Here is a 23,569-nt window from a genome sequence, read left to right as displayed (position 1 = left end):
AGGATCCATTCGAGATGTATAGAGGTGACAGTGATCATGAAGGAGTGGACTGAAGTTGAATCTACCACTTGCTGGGGTTGATCCTGGCGTGTCAGAACCTCAAGGTTCATTTGAAGTTACCCGGCAGCATCCGCTATACGACGTTAATACGAGCTGGGGAGATTGAAGCCATTGGGATATTCGCACGCTCTCCTCACATCACTCTGCTACATAATCCAGCAGATTAAAGTCCAGACTTCTCGCCAGACTCTGGACATGCTCCCAAGTCACCATCGGTCCAACCCTCCACTTTCCGCCAGGCTCGAGAGGATCACCACCACCTATTCCACCTGCCTTGACCAACAATCTCAAGCCAGAGAGCGTCGCAATCTGCTTGTAGATATCAATGGTCGTGCGCAGATCATGAGGCAAGATCGCATGCAATATCGCAAGATGCCGGTCCAATGTGAATGCAGACGCGGCTAAGAGATGTCGGGGTATTTTCCTGATCTTGCCGGGTCGTCCGCCTCCTGAGCGGGCTGTTCCACCGCCTTTCTTGCGGCGTTTGCGTTCCGTTGATTTCATGAAGTATAGGGCGTCTAGTCTCGCTGGGTTGAACGACGCGAGATAGGCTGCCACCAACAGCCACTTTGCGTAGTACGGCAGGTCATGCGTTTTGCTCTTCGCCAGGTTTGAAGTCGAGTCTGATGAAAGTACGATGGAATCCATGAGCAGCGTTTCATCCTGGAAGAGTCTTCGTTGTGCTACAAGAAGTCGGCTGAAGTCTCGTGTGCCAAAGTCGCCCTTAACGACCGGCGCCACGAAGGGTCTCCAAAGCTTGTTGCAGGCATCTCGGAAAGCTAGCAGGTCGCGAGCAGCATTGTTCGCCAGAGAATCCCAGACTGCTGCACAGAACCGCGGCCACAGCCATCCCTTGTCTTCTTCATGTACTTCTTCATCATAGTCCAAGCTCGCGGCTGGAGGGTCTTCAAAGATATCCAGCGGCGTCCTTGCTACGATGTGTATTGACTGGTTCCGGGAGAATGGCGTGAAATGGACATGCGGCACGCCTGCTTGGTGTAGAAATCGAGGAGCGGGGTGTTGGATGATGAAGACGATGGTCAGTCCAGGCACAGTCTCGCCGATGCGTGCCAGCGCGGGGAGCATGGTCGGCGGCGCTTCTCGCTGCATATCAATGCCGTCGAATACCAGTATAAATTTGTCTCGTCTTTGTAGCAATCGCTGCAGATGCACAGCGAGCGCGCTGACGTTCTCGCATCTTCCGTTGTAGTCTCCAATCGTCTCATCTCCATCGTCTTGTAGAGCTTGGTGCACGGCATCGACTGTGCGCTCGAGTAAATGCCGTGCGGTCACGCATTCTCGGCAGCGGAGGATGGCATGTGTGAGATTGGCGGATTTCAGATATGACCTTGTGATGCTGCTCTTGCCCGTGGCGTGCGGTCCGTAGAGTACGAGGGAGGATGGACTCGGGAGGGATGGCTGGCATGCATGAGCTTTGATCACCTTGGGCGAGCGTGGTGAATACTCACAGAGAGAAGAGCCGCGAGCTGCCGAAGCTGCACCTCTCGACACGGCCACTGTTCGATCAGCGACAGCAGCAGCTCGTCTGGGAGTGGAAGCCCCATGTCTGACTTCGAGAAGCTCAGGTGACGGTTGTCACATGAAAGAACCAGGTTCGACACGCGCATCGCCATCGGGGAAGACGCGCCGGCAGTTGAACAAGGTTCCTCCCGTCGCTTGCCAAGATGCTGGGGCAGGTCTTGCCGATCGATTTTTGTGAACTTCACGCACCTCAGGTGAATGCCCCTTCCTATCGTTCATTCATACATTCACCTAGGCATCCTAATTCGCCCGTGTGCGCATCTACGGGAGATGTATACTGGTAGCAAACATAGCAAGACCCGTTCGATGATCGCCTAAGATCCTGCAGGGCAACCAACACTACCTTGTCGATTGCACCGTTTGATGCAGTAGGGCTGCGTATTGAAAATCCCTTAAATCGTTGCCATTGTGAATCAAAGAAGAAAGAAGAAAGAGGGCAAGCAAGAGAAGTCAGCGTCAGCAAGCCACAGCCGCAGCCCGCAGAAGCGCAAGACGGCGCGATGGCCTGGTTGCTGGGGCTGGGGTCGTTGGGCTCTTTCCTCGCAGGTGAAGCCCGGAAATGGCACTTCTTTCGCCGCTTCATCACCTCGCTCCGTTTCACAACAAACACCCTCCTTCAACACCTTCACCGCCTCCACCCCAACAACCTCATGTCCGCGCTACGACGAGACTCCAAGCATCACATCGCCGACGTCGACGTCAAGCGGCGAATGGTTCACCTCAAAACCAAAGAAGAATGTCGTCTCTCCAAGGAGACCATCCAAGTGTGGACCGTCGAAATGCCTAGTAAGCATGCAGAGGGCATCCTGAAGTACGTTCTTCCACGTCACACTCCACTGCACCACTCGTCCCAGCTGACCACCCTTCAGAGTCATCAAAGAAAATGTTCCCGACCACGACAAGGTCGACCTCCAGCACCTCCGCCGCTTTGCCAAGCCGAAATACCTGCCGTCACATGTCCTTGGCCAGCGCGATCTCGTCAAGGAGATGCATGCCGTACCGCGCGCATGGGAGAACACACCCCTAACCGTCATGCAGGCACCTCAGACCGCCATCTGGGAGTACTCTGCACCATCCCGTCCACGCAGCAGCGGCAGGACACCGACACTTCATCTGCTGGTTTGCCCGACTCAGGCTATGAGCCTCGCCGATCTATACCCGCTGTTGAAGAGCCACACGCCTTTCTGCTCGTCGCCAGATTCATGGGCCTACCCTCTCGAAATCAAGGAGATCACCGTGCCGATCCTTCCACCAACGAGCCCAGAGCAGGCCAATCAGTGGTCGCAGGACTACTGGCCAACGTTCTACCGCAAGACCAATCCATTCGGAGCGCACCCTCTGAGCATTCAGAAAGCAGAAGACGAGCTTCAGTCCGCAGAAGAAGAGAACTTCGGTGTGGAGGAAGCGCTCAAGCTCGCCGAGCGCGTCGGTGACGAAGGTAGACGCCTCGGAATCGGCTCAGGAGTCGGATGTGTCATCGTCGAACGCATGGAAGGCAGGACGCAGATCATCGCCGTCGCCAGCGATGCACGCTACAAGCCACAGGAGCACCAGTTCAATGCCGGACAGCAAGACACCTGCGGAAGAGGCAACATGATGGCGCACGCAATCATGCGAGCGGTCGGCATGGTCGGTCGAAAGCGACTCCGCTGCGCATCCACAGGCATCACCAAAGCTGCCGCCAAAGCCGAGAGCAACTTCACCAAAGGTGGTCTGGCCCTGGACGAAAAAGCCCGCGACGCTTTCTTTTGCGATCTTCCCATCACCGCCGTCGAGCAAGAATACTTCGACCAAGACAACATCAAACCCGATGGCTACCTCTGCCTCCGGCTCGAGATTTACCTCACACACGAGCCTTGCATAATGTGCTCCATGGCATTGGTCCACAGCCGCGTCGGACGGGTCATATTCAAACACCGCATGCCGAAAACGGGCGGATTGACGGCCGAGATGGTTAGCAACGACTCCGGTCCAGTCGGCCTCGGCTACGGGCTCTGCTGGAGGAAAGAGCTCAACTGGCAATTCATGTGCTGGGAATACGTGCCGGCTCAGGAGGAAGGCACCGCTGCCCGGGAGAAATGCCGCAAAGATTCGATCGAGAAGTACCGCGATGAGGATGACAATGTCAAGACCACAGTTCTCAGTGCTGACGATACTGTGATTAGCTTTGCGAGCATGCATGTGTAGCACACAGGCAGTGCAATTGAGCTGGCGAGGCATGGTTATGAGGATATGGTCATGATTGTAATGCCGATGATGGCTGTATCGATGAGAACATGGATGGGTGTGCATATTAGCGTGGGCGCTCAAGGAGTTGGGACGACTCGGACAAACTGGACGAGCCGAAAGTGTTACAGCCTCACGGCACATTGTACTTACTTGACGGTTGTCTATACTGCATTCAAAAGGCAGCGGTACGAATTGTATGCATTAAGCTTTGGCATTCAATCTTCGTTGTCTTCACAGTCGTCTCTTTCCAGCGTGTCATTGATTCGTTCACTCCATGCTGTTGTTCCCTCTCCTCCTCACAGCTTATGGCGCTTCTCTCCCGAAGCCACCTTCCGAAACTCCTCCTGCGGAATACCCCTCATGAACACATCCAATCCTCCAAACACCTCCTTCACACCCTGCGCATCATACAAGTCCCTCTCCGGCCCTCTCATCTGCTGCTTAATTTTGATCAAGCTGTTCGGCACCAAATGCTCTCCCAACCGATTATCCACCTCCTCCAACACCAGGTCCAAAAACTTCTTCGACTCTTCCGGCTTCGTCTGAAACACCTTGTTCACAAACCCACACTGCACCAATTCCTCACATGTGATCCTCTTCGACATCAACAGTGCTTCAGCACCGCGAGCTGGTCCCAATCGACCTGCTAGGGCTCTCGAAGCGAGGCCTTCGGATACGAGACCGAGCGAGGTGAAGGGGCACAGGAGGTAGGCGTGCGGAGCGGCGTAGATGAAATCCGAGTGTCCGATTATCGCGGCGGAGAGACCTACGACGGGACCATTGAGGGCGGTAACGAGGATTTTGGAGTGCGAGTAGAAGGCGTGGGTGATGTTCAGGTTGTAGGCGGCGAAGTTTTGGAGGTTCGTGCGGAAGAGGTCTTCTTTGGCGCCTTTGTTTTGGCCGGCTACGGAGACGTCGGCGCCGCTGGTATTGAGGAAGAGGGTCAGCTTGAGGGCATATGATGGAGAGGTGGTGTGAGTTGTGAAGCTTACGCGGAGAAGAAACGTCCTGTGCCGGCCAGGACGGTGATGTAGATGTCCTCTCTACCGTCGATGTGACGGAGCCATTGGGCAATGTTGAAGTAGAGGTCCTGGGAGAGAGCTCCGAGTTTCTTGGTGCGGTTGATGGTGAGGATCGCGACGCGGCCGCGGAACTCGCAGGTGATTTCGGGGAGGGATGCGGGTTTGGCGTTCATGGCGGGCAATGGTAGAGATGTAGAGGAATGACAGCTGTTTGACTTACTGTTGTGGTCAAGGAAAAAGCGGTACAGGAGCTGAGAAGCATTCTAGATGTCCATCCATTGCCGCGACTAAGCCGACTCGAATGAGGAGACTCGAGAGCTGAAGTGGCATTGTGGTGAGTGATCCGGCCGAGGCAGGAAAACATCGGCTTTAAGCGGAGTTTGTCGTCGATTACGAGCAATACGACGCTTAGTCACTGTTAGACGACGACATTCTTCTACGTCTCCATGATCGCAACACTTCTTTCATCTCAACAACATTTCTCGACCATGTTCATCTTCAAGCATGGCGGCAGACAAGCCGCTCAAGTCTTTCGACCAGCTTCATTACATCTCAACAAACGCTTCGCCTCCAAGATAGCAATCCCCTTTCAGCCGCCACCCTTCCCTGTTATCGAATCCTGTCCAGCACCAACATGTCAATGTCGAGAGTCGCCACAGGGTCTCGACATCGATCGAGAGGTGAACCTGAACGGGAGCATGGCGACTTACGCGCAGCAACTGTTGATTTGCACGGATAAAGATGATTGGACGAGTAAAATCGAAGATGAAGAGGATGCGGTTCTGGTCAGGGAGTTGAAGAAGAATCTCACAAGAGGCGGGAAGTTCGTTGATGTAGGTGTTCAGATGAAGCTAGTCTGTTGGTTTGCAATAGCTGATAGAGGTTGCGTAGCCATACCACAATATAATGATTACAAACTCTTCTTTTCCACCGAGTGAACGATCGCCACCACCGCAGTCAACATCACCAACACCACCATCCTCAGCATCAGCCTACCTCCTACCCTCCTTCAAGTACATCCCAATAATACCCACCGATCCAAAGGGAGTCGAAGATTTCATCCGCGCCTACCTCTTGCCCCTCAAACTTCACCCTTCCTACGAAAAACTCAGCCTCGAACAAAAAGTCCATCTTCTCCGTCAATCCGAACTGCAAAATTCCTTCCTAGGCGTCCGACCCGTCGACGACATCCTTGTCCTGATCTGCGGCCACGGCGGCCGAGACCAGCGATGCGGGAAAATGGCTCCTATCCTAAGGGCGGAATTCGAGGAGAAACTCCGTTCACAGAATGTCTCAGTCCTCGACGGCACTCCTGGTCCTGAACGATCGAATGCTCCTGAAGACCCTCCAGCAGCTAGGATAGCCTCGATATCGCATATCGGAGGCCATAAGTTTGCGGGAAATGTGATCGTCTACATCCCGCCATCATTCACGAGGAATCCGCTTGCGGGCAAGGGAATCTGGTATGGAAGGGTGGGTCCGGAGCATGTGGAGGGGATCGTTTCAGAAACGATTTTGGGCGGTAGAGTGATCAAGGAGAATTTCAGGGGTGGGGTTGATCAGGACGGGAATGTGTTGAGGTTGTGAGCTGTTTGGGAAGGTAGTTCCGGATTGGTCTTTCTGAGTTAGCATCGCCCATACTTGAGGCTTGGCTAGGTTACCTGTACGCTTTCGAACAAGCCTATACAGGACTGTCGGAACGCCTGTGGCTGCCTCACCTCATCAGACTTTCAGCTCGGTACATGGCCGTGTACCATCGACTACATCCTGCTTGGGATGTGTCTGAACCTCTGTCACATCGACCGCGGTCTGTCCGCCCACGTCTCCATCGTCCACGACCCCATCTTTGCACCTCTCCTTCCCTCCCTGCGTTCCAATCGTGAGCAACGGTACGAGAAGCAGACTCACCATCGCAAAAGCAAAGGACGACCAGTACACTGCCGCGTAAGGCTGCCTCTCTTCCTCCCAGTAGCCAGACAACGCCGGCCTCTTCTGGACCGAGTTGAACACAGCCGTGGCTAGTGCGAGGCCGATGGTCATACAAAGCTTCGTCACAGTCTGAAAGATGCCTCCTGCGGTGCTCTGCTGTTCCGGCGGCATGGAAGACATGACATACATATTTGTCACGTTGAACTCCATGTCTGCTCCAACGACGACAAGTAGCAGACCTGGGAAGTAGAATTTCCAGTATTCTTGGCCATCGGTGGCTAGTGCGAAGAGCAGGAACGCCAGCACGAAGGAGAGGGTCGCTGCACACATCAGGATCTTGTTCGAGATGCGGTGGAGCGCCCAGCCGGCGAAGATGTTCACCAGGACGCCATTGGTGGCCATGGGTAAAAGGTAGACGGCTACCATGAGCGCGGACAGGTGCCAGACATCTTGGAAGTAGAGAGAGAGGAAGAAGCTGGACATGGTAAATGCCGAGAATCCCAATACCAGAATCGCCAGAACGAGGGAGAAGTTCCGGTCTTTCCAGATTCCCATCGGCATGAGTGGGTACTCAAACCACATTTCCCAGAATATGAAGGTGACGATCAAAGCCAGCCCGATGAGGAGGAGTGATAGCACATAGGGTGCAGTCCAGCCATCCGTGGATCCCATCGTCAAGGCGGCAGAGAACATGCCGATGCCGGCAATCGTCAGGACTGTTCCCAAAAAGTCGAATTTCTTGAGCGTCTCGAAAGTTAAGGGCTCCTTGGCTGTGAAGTCGGCGGGTACGCAGAAGAACGCCACGACTGTAAAGATGAGGAACACGAGAGCCACTAGATAGAAGGCACCACGCCAGCCAACGATTTGAGTTGCGACGCCGCCGAATATCGTTCCAAATGCGAAGCCGAGCGGGTTGCCGGCTGAGAAACAAGCAAACGCGGCGTTCTTGCGTTTCGAGGGTTTCGAATAGGCGACGCCGAGGATGCCAACGGCTGGAGGGACGGCCGATGCGGTGAACAGACCGATGACTCCGTTCAGGACGTCCATTGTCATGGCGTCGTGTGAGAACCCGGCGGCAAGGCAGAAGATTGAAAAGAGGAAGAGTGAGCCGACAAACAACGATTTGCGACCGAAGAGATCAGCCACTCGACCGAACGGCAGCAAGAAGGCGCCGCTGCTCAAGGACAAGGCTGATGTGATCCATGTGATTTGAGCTGTTGTCATGTCGAGACTGTGAAAGCAAAAGGGATCAATATGCGTCGAGCATCGACCGCCGCTTCTCTGTTGGCATCGACTTACCTCCTCCCTATCGATGCTGATGTGACCGTGACCGCGCCAGTCAAGAAGGCCGACATCGCGATGGCCATGGTGGCGGACAATACGAACAGTATCTCTTGGGTGGTCGATTTGAAGCATTCCGGCCGTCCGTTGTTGGTATTGATCAGCTCGATCGTGGCCAGGCCGGCAGAGTCGTCTTGAATTGACTCGGCCGGCGTGTTACGAGCCGTCGGAATGCTCTTTTCGTCATCTTCAAGTCGAGCCATTCCGTCGTCAAGAACTAGGGACTGCTGGGGAAGAGGTCGGCGATGAAGTGATAGAGACTAGACAATGCAGAATGCGGTCACAACCCCTGCGTGAAAGCGGAAATATGCCGCACGATGTTTGTAATGGCGGATGAAGTCAAAGTTTCAAAGAGATGTCGGCAGGGCAAAGCTCAACTTCGGGCTAAATGTGGCAGATTGATACGGCCCGAGACCGGTCATGAAAGTAAGGTAGGAATTGCGAAGTAAGGTAACAGGTACTTACAGATAAGCGAGGTTCGGCAGTTCTGCATAGCTCCCTGGAGCTTGCAGAATCTTCCAAAGCTTGCCTCACAGTTTGACTACTTCCCATCCTCCCAGGTCCAGGGTTGAAAGAACTCCTCTCAACGGACCAGGCACTTCTCTGCCGTTGACCCACTGCTTGGAACCGGCCCAGTAGGTGATGAATCCTGGCGGACCAGAGACGAGGAGGAGCTTTCTCCCTCCTTCTGCCGAAGAATCTGCTCGAGACAACGAGGTCAGGAGTCTCTTCACGTCTTCTGGCTTGACCGCACTGCCTTCTTCGTCGACGAAGTAGTCAACGACTAGCCGATGCGACGGCTCTTCGGTAGCAGCTGCTTGTGACTTCAAGCTCTCCAGCAGTGAGACTAGCGCACCTTTCTCCGCGTTAGGCAGATCCACAGCATTTGCCTTGGTATCAGTTGATGCAACGCTCTGCCACCAGCTCGAAACTCGCTTGGCAGGCTCACTATCGTTGGAGCCGCCGACGCAGTCCTCTTTCCGCCGGCTCGCCCACAGAATATGCATGTCTGCTTCTCCACGTAGATGATCTGCAGCCTGCAGCGCTGGTGCAATTCCTGTGCCACCGACCAAGAACAGAGCAGTTGTGATGTCCGCCGGCATTTGGTATTCAGTCCTCAGCCCCCGAATCTCAATGTTCGATCCAGGAGGCAGTCGATGGAGAAAGTTGGACACCTCGCCCTTCTGCTCTTTCCGGATCAAGAACCGTAGCTCATCCATAGGCTGTCCTGGCGCTTGTGGCAATAATGTGTATGATCTCGCAATTTGTAGTTGTGGTTGCTTGAATTCAACACTGGTAATAGCTCTTTCCGTTGATGGATCGTCCAGATCAATCACTACGTTGGACGCGGGTCTCAAGCGGAAGATGGCGCAGGTCGAGGAGACATTCTCCTTTCCGATGAGCGTGTACTCGACGAATTCTCCAGGTTCTGATACTCTTGCGCCTCCATCGCTATTGTACCAGTCGTTCAGATACCAGCCGATGGGTAGACCGATAGCTGTGACCGCAAATGCTGGAACTGATCTTCCACTCTTCTTTTTTGGCTTCCCATCATCTTTCGGCGATGGCTCTTGTGTAGACTCTGGTGTCGTTGTCGTCTTCTCTGCTCTCTCAGCCGGCTCTTCGCGGTATCGTATCGCGCATTGTGAGAAAGAAGTGCGTCGTACTCCAGCACGCCCGGACTGCAGAAAGCTTCGAGTGAGGCCAGCTGCTGGCCGTAGGCGAATCGACATAACCGAGTTGGACAGGAACGTTGTGGATATTTAATGTATCGATGGGTCATCTCATTTCCAGGGATCGACCTCGTACTTCTCGTACTTCTCGTATCGCTGGGCTGTTTCCCCAGACCCTCATACATGTTCAACCTGGAAGGCTCAATGTCTATGCCGGGATGGCCATCTCTCCCTCGTAACCAGGCCGTTAATATACCTATGGCAAAGTTCGAAAGGTGTTTACTCCCATCTTAACATCTCAACGCTTTTCCACAACGATTCTCCATCGACTATCGAATCAGTCTCAAAGCACTCTCAAAGCACGTACGTCTTTGAGCGGCTCTTCTTGGAGTGACCCTTTCACTCTCCCTACCGAGGGTATGAGATCAAGTCTCTCATCCGACCTCTCTTTGCTATAGTCGTCGCTATCAGCGTCGTACGTGCCGACGACCCGCCGCCACTGCCAGCGGAATGCCCCAAAAGTGGAGGTATGTTGCACTCGCATCTCCCTCCAACAGACAACACCTGTAGCTCTCCGTGGAGGGTTTCCTTTGCTAAGGCCTCCTCCGACAGCGCATTGTGGTGTCGAAGGAGACACATGCTGTCCACCAATGCACTGCGTCCGAGAATAGGCATACGGCAGATGGGATAACGTATGTCACTGTATGTTCCGTGTGCTATACCACCTTTTCAAATGCTGTGACTGCACAATTTCGCGCAGATCTATGCGGAGATAACGAAGGCAAGACGGACGGATGGTGCCCTCTTTATCAAATGTGCGGCATCGATCTTGATCACAAGCACTACTTTTGTCCTGCGGCGGGTCGTAAGTGCTTCTTGTTGATTTTCGATCTCGAAGCCTTCGAATGCTAATTCATATCGTTCACCTTAGAAAAATGTAACCCTGATCTAGCGGATTCTTGCTGTGCGGACATGAATTGTCACTATGATGGTCAGGTAGGTTACAACGCCTGTCATCATTAGTGGACCCGGCAGTGTGAACGGCGAAAGCCATGAAGCTAGATGTTGGTGTATACCTTAGAACAAAGAAACATTTTACTTAACATAGACTCGCGCCTGGGGTAACGCGACGCCAAGTTGAGAGATCTCCCTAGAGGATGCACTATCGGACCCCACCTCCACACAGCTCCGATCTGGACCATGCGGAGTTCGACTTGTTTGGGTTCGCACATGCCGCCATATGTCACGCTGATTTGATCATTGGTGGCCAAGTCATGCATGCGCTGCCCAGTGCCTTGGGACTCGGCCGCGTGCGAGGATCTCGACATATATAGCCTAAGGTAGAGCTTAGACCTCCACCCCTCTGTCTCCTTTGCAATACTCTCCACGATCATGTTTGAGACTCACCGATCTCGACAGCCTGCAATGGCAGCCTCTCACATGGATGCGGCGCCCAGATGCTCCACAGACACGGCACAAAGACGCCTGCTAGCCGAGAGCATAGCACCATCCGAATCGGCGTCTCAACGAGATATGGACTTCAGCGGCGAACTCACGCCACGCGCGCAGTCTCCAGCTCGAACGTTGACCGACCAGATCTTGAATGTTCGTCCATACCGTGGTTTTGCCTCTGAGGCCGAGCACCTCGCAGCACTGAACGCATGGGCGGAGTCGAAGAAGTACGTTCAGCAAGAATCCAATCTCGTTGGCTTCTATGGGCACACCACGGTCGAAGAGCTCGCCAACAGACCCAGAATCGAGTTCGGTATCAGCAAATTGCTGAAGGGGCGAAAGGAAAAGAAGAAGGCCAAGCAGGATTCTGCAAAGTGAGCGGTCGCCATTGCTCGACTCCTCGGTTCCGCATCACAACTCTTTCGTGTGTTTTGGACGCGCACCCTTGTTATCATCCATAAAGGCGAACTTGGAGGAGTGGCAACCCTATCTCCTGCCCGCCGGGGCTGGTGTGAGTTTCCGGGAAAGAAGCTTCGTCGATCGAGGGCTTGGTCGAACTCTATCCGGATACACGGTCGATCGAACGGCAGGAGCTTGCGTGGAGTGGGCGTCTGATGATGCAACTTCGGATTCGAGGACCGACATCTCTCGCAAAGATATCATTTTGACCTAAACGACCTCGCCTGGCAATTCGCTATTCTCGTCATGTCGTCAATGACACCAGCCGGCAAGAAGCTTGAGACGAAACACCTAGACGCAGCAGAGCAAGCTCTCAACCAAGTCACCGATAATGCAGCACCCACTCGCCATGCCGATTCAGCGACCCAATTGCATGCACCGTCGAGCGATCACCAATCGCACACATGGATGCGATCGCTCTTCCCGTACGGCTCCATCGAAGAGTTCGAGAATGCATGGCATCTGGGCAACTATGTGCTAGAGCGAGGCACTGGGAAGAAGTCTTTTGAAGAGATGAGCATATACGTCCGGGTATGATTTCGAACACAAGCTTGAGTCGATGTTGGTTCTGACCGGATTCAGCTCGGCATGCACTTGTTGTACTACGGTTCCGAGCAGGAAAAAGCATTGCATTGGAAGCGGACCCAGACGATGCTCCGCGACCAGAGTGTGAAGATGGGAAAGCAATACGACGCACCTGAAAGCAAGGAACATATCCAGCCATTCATAGACAGCTTCCATCTGCAGGGAGGACTCTCGGAGCTGAAGGTGTGATGCTTTTTATGCATTTCACTGTGCCGTAAGCTCACATAGCGGCAGGAACCCGACCCGACAAAGTACAAGACTTTCAACGAGTTCTTTGCTCGCGAAATCAAAGAGAGCGCTCGCCCAATCGCAGAACCCGACAATGATCGCGTGGTTTCCAGCCCAGCCGATTGTCGTTTGACAGTCTTCCCGACCATCGACCTAGCAACGAAATACTGGATCAAAGGCTTTGGCTTCACGCTCAGCAAGCTGCTCGGTTCAGATGAGCTAGCCAAAACCTTCGACGGTGGATCCATCAACATCGCCCGCCTTGCTCCTCAAGACTACCATCGATGGCATTCACCAGTTTCCGGCAAAGTCGAAAGTATCGCGGAGATTCCGGGAACGTACTACACCGTCAATCCCCAGGCTATCACCGAGGAGGGCACGCTAGATGTCTTTTGCGAGAATCGGCGATCTGTCATGGTACTGAAGCGGACCACAACGGGCTCCCCGGTCGCGGTCATTGCTGTTGGAGCCATGCTTGTCGGGAGCATCCGATACAACTCCGGCATACGACCCGAAACTGAGGTCAAGAGGGGACAGTGTTTGGGTGCATTTTTATATGGTGGCAGCACAGTGATTGTACTGTACCCCAAAGGCGAAGTCGAGCTTGATCAGGATCTGGTGGAGAATTCGACGCAGAAAGTGTGCGAGACATTGGTGAACGTCGGTTGGAGAGTCGGTGCTTCGCCGGCATAGAGGTAGGGGAACCGAGGCCTGAATTGAACGCAATCCCTATGATCAATATTCTTCCATCATTCAATCGTCTCTCCTTCGTCTGCTCTCCGCGTGAGGTGATCGAGACCGGCTCCTGTGCCTTCGTCTCTCTTTGTCCTGGCTCCGACGGCGCTCATGTTGATCTCGATCACGGCTCCTCGGGCGGTCATCGTAGTCACGTCTTCGGCTCTTGTGTCCATCATCGCCGTGCCTGGACCTGCTCCGACGGTGCCTCCTCTCTCCTTCGCGCGATCGTGAACGATCTCTGTGCCGGTGTCTGCGCCTTCGTTCTCGGTCGCGGTCTGCGGACTGTGATCGAGATCTGTGTCGTCGCCCTTCTCCTCGCTCCCCACCACGATCTCGCCGTCTCTCACGGCTTCGACTGCGATCTCTGCGGCGCTCATCGTGTCCTCGACTTCCCTTCATGACTTCTTTGCCCTCCTCAACCACACCAGCTTTTGACCCAAACCCAACTCCTTTCCCAGCATGATCCTCCTCTCCATCATCCAAAGCCTCCTTTAGCGCCTTGTTGACATCCACCTGACTCACGCCCAACGGCTCCAGATTCGCATTTGTCCGATCCGGCACCGGCAGCCCCATGGCGCGCTTCATGGCATCCTCCTCGGCTTCTTTGATCTTCCTGACCTCTTCCCGCTTGCGCTCCCTCTCTCGTTCTGCGCGTTCCTCGGCTGTAAGCTCCGCTTCGTCGGCTTTGGCGTACCAGTTCAGATCTTTGTTCTTTTGCCAGCGACCTACTGGCGCCATCAGTGAGTGGCCTAGGTAGGTTTCACGACGCGGGTTGGAGCGGACATCGTCCCAGCTGAAGTTCACGCCGCCACGAGAACCTTCTTTGCGAACGGATTGGAGGAGGTCCATGGTAATTTCGATCGTCCGCGACGTCGTTGAATGATATTGAAGGTGAAATGTCAGAAGATGGTAAGACGATGGCGGCTCAAGCTAGCCTGAAACTCTGGTGAGCTTAAATCCACCAAAGTCCGTTGTCGCGAAAGACGCGGTACCTGACTCTCCTGCGGTTTCTTGTTGCTGACGACAAGTTGCATGTAGAGCGACGTTTCGTATGTAGCGAAATCCTTCCCGCTACACTCGACCGTCAGCATGTCTTCGCCGCCTTCCAAAATGGAGGCGTTCCCATCAATGGGACCAACCGTCTCCTTTGACACTCCCGAGACGCGACCCAACCCTCCTGCCCTCCATACGAGACCGCAGAATCGACGACGAAAGAGCTCCAATCTGGGCGGAGATCCTCGCGGAGATACGGGCGCGACAGCATTCGCGACGATGAATCTATCGCTGCGACATCAAGACACCTCGTCGCCGACTACGACTTCATCCTCGGGAAAGCCGCTGCGACAATCGAAACGACGAAAGGCAAAGACGTTGTTGAACCGGTTCAAGCGTACGTCGCTTAAGCACACGTGGGTCATACCGCTCATCCTCGTTGTGGTCATCCTTGGCCTCTACTACATCGATCCGGGCGAGCACAACCCTGTACACCACGCCATCTTCCTGTCCTATGCGAATCCCCCCTTGGACGAGCGAACGGACACTCTTCCAGCACATGTCGGCAATGTCACGCAGTATGGCAAGGGGCCGAAGGATATTGCGTTCGTCGCTTTCTACACCATCGTGCTGTCTTTTACGAGAGAGTTCTTGATGCAGCGTATGATCCAGCCGATTGCGATTTGGTGTGGTATTCGGTCAAGAGCAAAGCTGAGTCGCTTCATGGAACAATTCTACACTGCTATCTATTTCGGCATATTTGGACCCTTTGGGCTGTATGTGATGAGCCGGACACCCGTGTGGTACTTCAACACGGCTGGAATGTATGAGGGATTCCCGCATCGTGCTCATGAGGGACTGTTCAAGGCATACTACCTCCTTCAAGCGTCGTACTGGGCTCAGCAAGGCTTGGTCCTGATGTTGCAATTGGAGAAGCCGAGGAAGGACTTCAAGGAGCTGGTCTTACATCACATCGTCACATTGTCTCTGATCGGTCTGAGCTACTGTTTTCACTTCACCTACATGGGCGTTGCGGTATACATCACACACGACATTTCTGACTTCTTCCTGGCTGTAAGTTCTCTCCCGACTGGGAACAAAGTCGACCCAGCTAATGCATCTCGCAGACGTCCAAAGTCTTCAACTACCTGGACCTCTGGATCATCACGCCGTACTTCGCCATCTTCATCGCAGTATGGGCATATCTCCGGCATTACATCAACCTTACAATCATCATGTCGCTGTTGCCGGGCGGTCAATTCGAGACTGTTGGCCCATACCAAGTAAACTGGGAGACGCAACAGTACAAATGCTGGATCTCGCAAGCCATAACCTTTGGACTGCTGGCAGTCCTACAAGCCGTCAACATATTCTGGTTCGTCCTGATCTTGAGAATCCTGTACCGACTGCTCGTCACAAGCGAGGCGAAAGACGAGAGATCCGATGATGAAGAGGAGGAAGACGACCTGCAGCCTCTCGCTCCGGAAGCGGATAAGGGCACTCCTCAGATGACGCTGAATGGCGAGCCTTTCAACCAGACTGAAGCTTCTGGGGCTGACGTCAACCGCAAGGCTTCCCTGAGGAAGAGATGAAGCAAGTTGAAGTGGATTGTTATTGCATTTGCGCGCGTTTGTGCAGCGTTTACCTAGGCCCAGCGGCTTCCGTTGATAAGTGCTGTCGGATGGGCAGGCTTTGGCTGGCCGCATTTCTGGTTGGGGTTGAGATGTTGATCTTGGAAGAGAGCATTGTTCGGGAAATGTACGATTGTGGAGTTGGCCTGCATGGAATCGCACCGCTACGGTGCCATTGAATAGAAGTCAAGAATTTCGACAGAGGATGAGCGGCTTGCCGAGTGTGAGTGTGTGTCTTGATCAATATTAAGGAGGAGCTGTGGCGACAGGATCGGTGGCTGGCACGAGCAACATGTACTTCTGTCGTATTGTCACATGGCGAGTTCTCGAAGACCTTTTCAATTCACAATCCAAACCGGGAGGATCGTGTTAGCGTTGCACTAGTGTGGTCTGCTCAACCTACTTGTGCTGTCCTCCAGCGACCATGCTTCTTGCTTCCTTTGCATTCATCACATTTGACCAGTCGGGCCATCATCTTCTGGATTGGAAGAGAGACCATACTCAAAAATGGCGCCAACAAAATCTTACGTCTTTGCCATTCAACGCTGCGACTACGATCATCACACCGATCGGAAAGGCCGAGATAAACTGATCGAGATTCACGCGTCTCTGGAGTCTGCGAATACCGCCGCTAAAGCACACTTGCAGAAAGAAGCCCGCAAAGCAATCTCTGGTGCTGGCGAGACTAATGAATCGGAAACGAAGGATGGCGGATACGAGGGCGTCTGCTACACCTCGGAGGACAGACGGAATCACTTCGCCGTAACGGTGAAAAAGCTGGAGCTGAAAGGCGGCGCGGATGGTGGTGCTGCGCAGAGGTGAGAGAATGTCTAAGTAGCTTACTTATTGCACGCGATGCTGATGCGGGTTTGCCAGTAGTTCTGCATCGGGTGCAAAGCGATCAGCGGCAAAGGCAACGGCTTCTGACGCCAGACCTGCGGCAAGGAGCGACTCTCTCAAGAACAAGAAGGTCAGTCTGGGTTGTCCATATCTTGCTCATTAGCCCAGTATCGCTAACACATTCCAGTTGCTCTTCACCGGTACATTCGACTCCATGGTAACTATGCTACAAGTATCATGTTTGACGTGCTCCTTTCGCTAAGACACGTGCAGGATCGAGCAGCTTGCGAAACCACAGCGAAGAGTCATGGGGCGAAGATCGTGGCTCCGACGAAGTTGGCGGAGGCAGACTTTATTGTGCTCGGTACGCGGGCGGGCCAGAAGAAACTTGATGAGATCGAGGCGAAGCAGCTGAACACCATCACGGAGAACGAATTCCTTGACATGATCGGACACTCTTCGAACAAGAAGCAGAAGGCCTGAATGTAACGACTCCTGGAAGACTCATTGACACTTTTTTGAAGAGCCACTGAATGCTTGATGCTATCTGCCGAGGACGATGCACCACCGGCTTCTATTCTGGTTACGAGCCTGTATGCTACAGTGCTTGCTAACTTCTACCACCAAAATTCATCTTCAATGCAATCGTCGGCTCTCGGTCAGCGCTGGAGTCCGGTCTGGCTCCGCGATTGCCTGCCTGAGACTTGAGGATCTGCTCTATCAACTGCTTCCGACCTCCAGTCATGCTACCGACAAGGGCGCGGAAGGTGGCGCTGTCGGTAGCAGCGAGCTCCAAAAGCCGCGCGGCCATAATGTGATGCGAAGCTGAACCGTCCTTGCTTGCGCGGTTCAAGAGCACATTGGCCACCAGCACAACAGCGGCAGGCTTTTGGTCTGGCTCCAGTCTCATTGTGTATGCTGTGAGTGTCTGGCCGATCACAGCTTTAGTCTCGTCCATACCCTCAAGGTCGGGTGCGTTCAATAGAAACTTGATAGCGTGCTCAAATGTCACCCGAGGAGAAATTCCTTGCATGACGAGCGTTCGGTAGCAGCCTGCAGCGACTTTGGACGTCGAAGAGCTGACCAGACACTCTTGTAGTTCGCCCAGGAATCTCAATAGCAGTGGGTCATCGCTGCTGAAGAACGACTGTGCAGCAGAGAGAAGGATTGTGATAGCCAAAAGCGTGTTCTTCTCACATGGCAGGCTTGCTTGAGTCTCTCGTTTCTGCGCATTCCGCAGGATGGCCAGCATCCGTTTGAGTGCGTTCTGAACCTGCTGCCGTGTTTCAGGACGGTCGTCCTCGGCAATGCTGGCGACGAAGCGGCGAAAGATTGGCAGGGCCTGCGGCACAACCACAGTCTGGCAGGTTGCGGTTCCGAGAATGGTGACGAAGATGTGAAAGATCGATGCGTGTAGGTCGGTCTTGATGATGGAGGGGAAGACCTCTGCTACATCCACGAGAGCCTGCAATGATCCTCTGAGAAGGCTTGTGGCTTCTTCTGAAGACTCCAGTTGAGCCGCGACCGGGGTCTCGGTGAGTCCAGGAATCAGGCCTGCGATGACCAGAATGATAATGCGCGTCAATTCGAACAATTGCTCGATGTCATCCGACAGTGTCTCGCCATTGACCGGAGTCTGCTGACCTTGCCTTGCAGACGGATGAACGATGCAGAGGTTACGTGCAATCTCAACGATGACCGTCTGCATTCCAAGGCTCTCGGTCAGCACCATTCTGTCAAGCAAATCCATTGTCTCGGCGAAGACGACCTCCTGGTAGACGGCATTGCCAGACACAGATGGCCGCAAGATCTTCTTCACGGCTTCGAGAATGTCCAGGTTCCGCTGCCGGGATGTAACGTCATCATCACCGCTACGCACTGCCAGCGACTCAAACGCTAGGCCGTAGAGGACGAAAAAGAAGGCCACCGGCTCTTCGCGGTAGTTGATGCCGGCGGTCTTGCGAACAATAGTATTCTCGCCATCGTTCTCAGCGCCGTTCTCCTTCCCAGCTTGTTTGTCGTCCAAGGCGGCGAACACGAATTCACTGTCCTCATCAATCAAGCTGGCAATAGCATCCACCAAACTCAGCCACGAAGCCTGGTAGAATTTCAACAAAGTCTCGCGGTTGAGAGCAGCGTAAACCATGTCTAGGTCGCCAGAGGTTGCGGGCGTAGCAGTCGTAGCTGAGATGTCTGGCTCGAAGCGCAATCGTGCATATTCTCGCAACGAGGAGATCCAGAGCGGTACCAATTGAGCGATGTGTGGTTTGACCACATCGATGAGATACTTTTGCTCGGCACTTGCGATCTGAAGCTCAGCCCAAGCGGCGAAGACCGCCATGCGGACCATGACTTGTGCATTGGAACTCAGTGACTTGAGATCTCCGATGCTCGCGGTTTCGGTCTCTTGGGAGAAGCTGTCAAGCGCAGAGACCAGCAGCTTCAAAATCCGGCCCATTCGCTCAATGTCCGTCACGATGCCTGTAGCAGTGAACGTGGCGCATACGTCGACAGCCGCCGCCGCGAGTTCTGGTGATGAGTCCGCAGCGAAAGCAGGGGTCAAGGCCGAGCTAATTTGCGCTTGGTATTGCTCGAGCAGCATGGCTTCCGAGAAATCAGGATCAGGCGTTCTGCCAAACATCTTCAGAATCTGATCGATGATTTGCATGCCTACTACTCGCAGAGCGGCCACGCCGGCAGTAGATGCAGAGAAGGCAATACGAATCACATCAGCGACCTTGTGCTGGAGTGCTGCTTCGCCTGGACTATTGTCACTCACGGTCGCCTCTTTCCTGATCATTGCAATCAGGTTCCGGAGACACTCCATTGCGAACAGACGCACCTGCCAGCGCATGAGTTCTTGTGTCGATGACGGTGCCTGAGCCTCATCTTCTTTACTCGCGCCAGCAGTGACCGCAAAGCCGGCTGCCTCCTCGTCTTGCAGATCTGGCCCAGCGGTGTCTTTGACTTGTGCAGTCTTAGGCTGTTCATTCTTGGCCATGGTCTTCATCAAGATGTCGTTGCATCTTTGAATCCACTCATCTGGATTACTTGACCCGGTCTGCTGCAGCCAGTTCACAAAAATGTTCTGTATCGATGGTTGACTCGGCTCTTTGTTGAGGAGCTCCCAGAGACGATCTTCGAGGCCAGGATGCGCAGTGCGGACGATGGCTGGGGCATCTCGTCGCATGAGCGTGAATAGACCATGCGACGCCAGGCTCGCAATCTCAGGGGAGGGCGAACTAATATCGTTCTGCAGTCGGCGAACATACTGGGTGAACTCCATGTGACCGGGCGCGTACAGTGATAGGTGCTCCAAGCATTTCAAACTCTCTGATAGAATGTCGACATCGTCCTCCTCAGAGAACAGACGCACTAGCGTAACGATCATGTCCCTGGCCTTGGCCATGTCTTGAAGATCCGGACCAAGTACATTGATGATGGCGTCGACTCCGCGGGCGATGGCAGCGTTCACATGCAGGTCCATTGACATGTTTGACGAGGCCTGCGCTACCGTCTCTTCGTGATGGGTTTCAGAGACGTAGAATTGACTGAGCATTCCAATCGTGCCAGTCACATATCCCGAGAAGTTCAGTCCAGCTGACTCGGCGATTTGTGACAAGCTGTCTAGCGCCCAGAAGTGCACCAGTGGATGAGTGTCTGCCGCAAGTGACATCAATATTCCCACGATGTTCTTCATGTGGAGGCCAGCCGCCATACCACCGAGTTGAGAGTGGATGTGGGCCAATGCGAGAGCACAACCGGCGCGCACATGTGGCTCCCGATTCTTCACGATCGTGTCTGTGAGATACGTGACCTCGGCGCCAGTGAAGGACATTCCTGAACTGGAGCAAAGTCGACCAAGGGCAGCCGCGGCTAGAGCACGAGTCGCATCGTCTGGATCTTTGATGAGCGCATGCAGCAGAGCCTGCAGTCCTTTCTCGGCGGTCATGTTCTTCAACTCGCCACGCGCGGAACCGAGGTCTCCCGTGGTCACTCTCAGGGCGATCGACAAAGCGAGTACTACGTTTGCGTTGATGGCAACCTTCCTTGCAGGGTCTTTCTGTAAGCTGGTCGCGCCCATAGAACCCGAGATCTGCTCGAGCATGCTTTCCTGTATTCTTGGAGCCTGGAGAGGCAGACATAGCCCGAATGCAGCTATGGCCGCATCCACAGCCCCGGTGGCGGGCGGACTTGGAAGGTCATCCTCGTCCTGTGCTATGTTCAGATAGCAGCAAGTAGGGTCGTTCTCAGCCGCTGTCCCGATGGGAGACAATATGGATTGGTCGATACTGGCCTCTTCGTCTGTTCGACTCGTCCAGTGCCGCTCAATCTTACCATTCACAGGATTACGAAGGTCCAGCCCACATATCCGCCCAGACACACCAAAGCCATAGTTATCTGCTAAGTCCCAAATGCTTTCGAATGAGCCCGCAGCACTTGCAATGGCAGCACTCAATGAATTTGGAGCATCATACTCGGCGTCTGAGAAGGAGGCCACAGCAAGTGGCAGAATTGTCGAATGAGCTGTCGCTTCAATGCTGCCAGCTGGACTTAGAACGAGAAGCTGCGAGAAGCATTCGAACACTCGCCGCCTGACCATGACCTCGTAGTCCTGCAACTGAAGGGCTGCAGACAATCGGTTGGAAGGATCGTCGCTTGTGCGTCTGCTAGGTAAGCTTTGCAGGAATGCGACCGTGTTCTCTAGCATCCCTGACAGCCGGCGTGCAGTATCAGACGTCAGCAGTCGTTGGTTGTAAGACAAAAACGACTTGATGGAGCCCAAGGCGCATTCTCGAACGTGAGCCAGGTAGCTCAACTCAAGCATGTTCCGTCCACTGATATTTTCTCGCGACATGGGCTTCGGCAGAGCGTTCCTCCACAGCAGCATGAGCTGCGATAGATGAATCTTGACAAAGTTGGGGCCTAACGACATCAACCCTCCGATCATGATCCAGGCCACCTGCAACTGGCAGCTGGAGATCCGGAGATCAGAGCTTCCACTGGATTTGAGCAGCGTGGTAGCCTGCTGCAGGACCCGCGCATACACATCGACGGATCCGTACAGCGGATGCTTACTCGAGGTGCTCAGTATCGCAGCAAGGCCATGCGCGTATGCGACACAGCGTCTTGGGCTCTGCCCCTGTCCTCCCAGTAAGCCCAACTCACGGCTCACGCTGTTCATGCAAATCGTGACTGCCGGCAGCAACTGCTGCGGACATGCCAGGACGAAAGCGCGCAAACCGCGAGAAGCTTGAATCTGGACTGTGAAGGATGGATGCTGTAAGACCTGCAAAAGGCCTTCCCGACAATTTTCGGCTATTACGCCGGTGGCAGCGTCCAGTCGCGCAACGAGCGATGTCATTGCGCTGATAGCTCCAGTGAGAATGGCCTTTGACGGCTCGGGACGCTCCTTTACAGTCTGAGGATAGTCCTTGATGACATCGTTGAGCAGGAATCGGCAGGCATTCAATTGCGCAGTCTCTCCGAGCATTGGAGCTATGACCCTTTCCAAGATGATCCGGACGAACTTTCTGCTCAGCAATCGCCGATATTGGTTATACTGCCAGCCAGGGTAATTCAGCAGTTCCCGGAAAAGATGCATCGCGATCTCATTATACTGCTTCTCCACGACGCCCTCGCCCAAAGCCTTGAATAGCTTTGCATAGCATACAGCGATGCCTGCACGTGCCTTATTCGGCGTGGTGGGCTTGCAGAAATGGGACGAGAGAAGCTTGAGAATCTCCAGCAAGCTAAGCGACAGTGCGGTGGCCGGTTTTTCTGGAACTGGAGATGAAGGTCGTTCGCCATCGTCCTCGAGGTCCTCTCCTGGCGTGGCTTTCTTTGATTTCTTTGGCTTCTTGACCTTGGGCACAGCATGTTTATTTGGAGCCTCGGAATAGCTCTTGACCAGTATCGCTGCCAGACAAGAAGCAGCCGCGTGTCGAACTGGCACAGCTGAGCTCTCCATGGCTTTCCACAACGCTGCCTGCAGCTTCTCAAAGTCGTTCGAGTTGTCAAAGTATGCAGTCGTCCGAATCAACTGTTCCAAACACCAACAAGCGCTCGCCTGAACCAGCAGGGATTTCTCTCCACCTGCTGTATTCCTTGCCATCTTCCATATTGACCGTCCCAAGTCCTCGTCTATTGCGACTGCTATACCTTTGGCAATTCTCCCCAACGCCCGGTAGATGGCACTACGCAGACCAGTATCACTTCCAGCTGACTTTGCGAATTTCAGAATCGCGTTGCAGGCCAGTGGTGACAAGCTGATCGCGCTATCACCTGCAGCTTCGAATATCACTCCCAAGCAGTATATCGCAGCATGCTTTGTCTTGACTTCCTTGTCCTTCCCACTGTTGACAATCGCGACCATGTCATTGATCGACTCGTACAAGACTTTCCTGCTTCCTCTTGTAAGAATCGCGTGAAAACATCGTCCAATGTTCTTTCGAATCACTCTCGTCGGGGCCGGAGAAGTGAGGTTGACCAGTTGCATGAGCTCCTTCTTGATCGCAACCTGCTCGGCAGTGACATCGTCGGCGCTGATCGTTTCGACATGGCGAGCGAGATCGGCGGTAAAGGTGAGGAGGTAGAGGCCTTGCTGTTCAGAAGGTAGGGCGTGGAGTTTTGTTATGTCGAGTTGGAAGGCTGACAGTTCCGCATTTCCATTCGGAGTCGCGGGTTTCGTGGGCGCGGCGGATGTTTCTTCGGGTTCCACCATGTTCAAGGAGTGGTGTAGTGAATCATGCCATTCGTACTGCCCCCGCTGTACCGTAGTCTTCCAAGGTCCAAAGTGTTCGTGTTCATGAAAGGAGTCAAAGAAGCTCAAGAAGACACGAGAGGA

The 23,569-nt window shown here is 53.9% G+C and overlaps 11 protein-coding genes across 11 annotated transcripts; 5 read left to right on the top strand and 6 right to left on the bottom strand.

The window, feature by feature from the left end:
* Positions 1-198: 198 nt before the first annotated feature.
* Positions 199-1,625, bottom strand: MYCGRDRAFT_96297 (uncharacterized protein; the record flags this gene model as incomplete). Its single annotated transcript, XM_003848871.1, has 2 exons — positions 199-1,479; positions 1,530-1,625. The coding sequence occupies 2 exons, from the start codon at positions 1,623-1,625 to the stop codon at positions 199-201; spliced, it is 1,377 nt and encodes a 458-aa protein (XP_003848919.1).
* A 234-nt stretch (positions 1,626-1,859) lies between these two features.
* Positions 1,860-3,789, top strand: MYCGRDRAFT_76449 (uncharacterized protein; the record flags this gene model as incomplete). The annotated part of the gene is made up of 3 exons (XM_003849039.1): positions 1,860-2,413; positions 2,472-2,559; positions 2,665-3,789. 3 exons carry the CDS (start codon positions 2,103-2,105, stop codon positions 3,787-3,789), a joined length of 1,524 nt encoding a protein of 507 aa, XP_003849087.1.
* A 338-nt stretch (positions 3,790-4,127) lies between these two features.
* Positions 4,128-5,026, bottom strand: MYCGRDRAFT_48587 (uncharacterized protein; the record flags this gene model as incomplete). The annotated part of the gene is made up of 2 exons (XM_003848870.1): positions 4,128-4,755; positions 4,824-5,026. The coding sequence occupies 2 exons, from the start codon at positions 5,024-5,026 to the stop codon at positions 4,128-4,130; spliced, it is 831 nt and encodes a 276-aa protein (XP_003848918.1).
* Positions 5,027-5,341: 315 nt separating this feature from the next.
* MYCGRDRAFT_48604 (uncharacterized protein) lies at positions 5,342-6,440 on the top strand (the record flags this gene model as incomplete). Its single annotated transcript, XM_003849040.1, has 2 exons — positions 5,342-5,686; positions 5,745-6,440. 2 exons carry the CDS (start codon positions 5,342-5,344, stop codon positions 6,438-6,440), a joined length of 1,041 nt encoding a protein of 346 aa, XP_003849088.1.
* Positions 6,441-6,575: 135 nt separating this feature from the next.
* Positions 6,576-8,326, bottom strand: MgMfs31 (major facilitator superfamily transporter; the record flags this gene model as incomplete). Its single annotated transcript, XM_003848869.1, has 2 exons — positions 6,576-8,013; positions 8,082-8,326. 2 exons carry the CDS (start codon positions 8,324-8,326, stop codon positions 6,576-6,578), a joined length of 1,683 nt encoding a protein of 560 aa, XP_003848917.1.
* A 327-nt stretch (positions 8,327-8,653) lies between these two features.
* MYCGRDRAFT_25609 (uncharacterized protein) lies at positions 8,654-9,550 on the bottom strand (the record flags this gene model as incomplete). The annotated part of the gene is made up of 1 exon (XM_003848868.2): positions 8,654-9,550. A coding segment is annotated over one exon (897 nt), but the record flags the coding sequence as incomplete, so codon positions are not given.
* Positions 9,551-11,188: 1,638 nt separating this feature from the next.
* MYCGRDRAFT_111085 (uncharacterized protein) lies at positions 11,189-13,213 on the top strand (the record flags this gene model as incomplete). The annotated part of the gene is made up of 4 exons (XM_003849041.1): positions 11,189-11,622; positions 11,905-12,238; positions 12,290-12,475; positions 12,527-13,213. The coding sequence occupies 4 exons, from the start codon at positions 11,189-11,191 to the stop codon at positions 13,211-13,213; spliced, it is 1,641 nt and encodes a 546-aa protein (XP_003849089.1).
* A 217-nt stretch (positions 13,214-13,430) lies between these two features.
* MYCGRDRAFT_96292 (uncharacterized protein) lies at positions 13,431-14,107 on the bottom strand (the record flags this gene model as incomplete). The annotated part of the gene is made up of 2 exons (XM_003848867.1): positions 13,431-13,540; positions 13,606-14,107. 2 exons carry the CDS (start codon positions 14,105-14,107, stop codon positions 13,431-13,433), a joined length of 612 nt encoding a protein of 203 aa, XP_003848915.1.
* A 57-nt stretch (positions 14,108-14,164) lies between these two features.
* On the top strand, positions 14,165-15,843 carry MYCGRDRAFT_87833 (uncharacterized protein; the record flags this gene model as incomplete). Its single annotated transcript, XM_003849042.1, has 3 exons — positions 14,165-14,167; positions 14,459-15,325; positions 15,379-15,843. 3 exons carry the CDS (start codon positions 14,165-14,167, stop codon positions 15,841-15,843), a joined length of 1,335 nt encoding a protein of 444 aa, XP_003849090.1.
* A 546-nt stretch (positions 15,844-16,389) lies between these two features.
* On the top strand, positions 16,390-16,984 carry MYCGRDRAFT_96290 (uncharacterized protein; the record flags this gene model as incomplete). Its single annotated transcript, XM_003849043.1, has 3 exons — positions 16,390-16,700; positions 16,759-16,852; positions 16,910-16,984. 3 exons carry the CDS (start codon positions 16,390-16,392, stop codon positions 16,982-16,984), a joined length of 480 nt encoding a protein of 159 aa, XP_003849091.1.
* A 348-nt stretch (positions 16,985-17,332) lies between these two features.
* MYCGRDRAFT_96289 (uncharacterized protein) lies at positions 17,333-23,446 on the bottom strand (the record flags this gene model as incomplete). The annotated part of the gene is made up of 1 exon (XM_003848866.1): positions 17,333-23,446. One exon carries the CDS (start codon positions 23,444-23,446, stop codon positions 17,333-17,335), a length of 6,114 nt encoding a protein of 2,037 aa, XP_003848914.1.
* Positions 23,447-23,569: the final 123 nt, after the last annotated feature.

This window comes from Zymoseptoria tritici, chromosome 10 (genome assembly GCF_000219625.1).
Source record: "Zymoseptoria tritici IPO323 chromosome 10, whole genome shotgun sequence".
NCBI lineage: Eukaryota > Fungi > Ascomycota > Dothideomycetes > Mycosphaerellales > Mycosphaerellaceae > Zymoseptoria > Zymoseptoria tritici.
The sequence above is the reverse complement of the archived record's forward strand: the minus strand, read 5'-3'. Positions and strand labels throughout refer to the sequence as shown.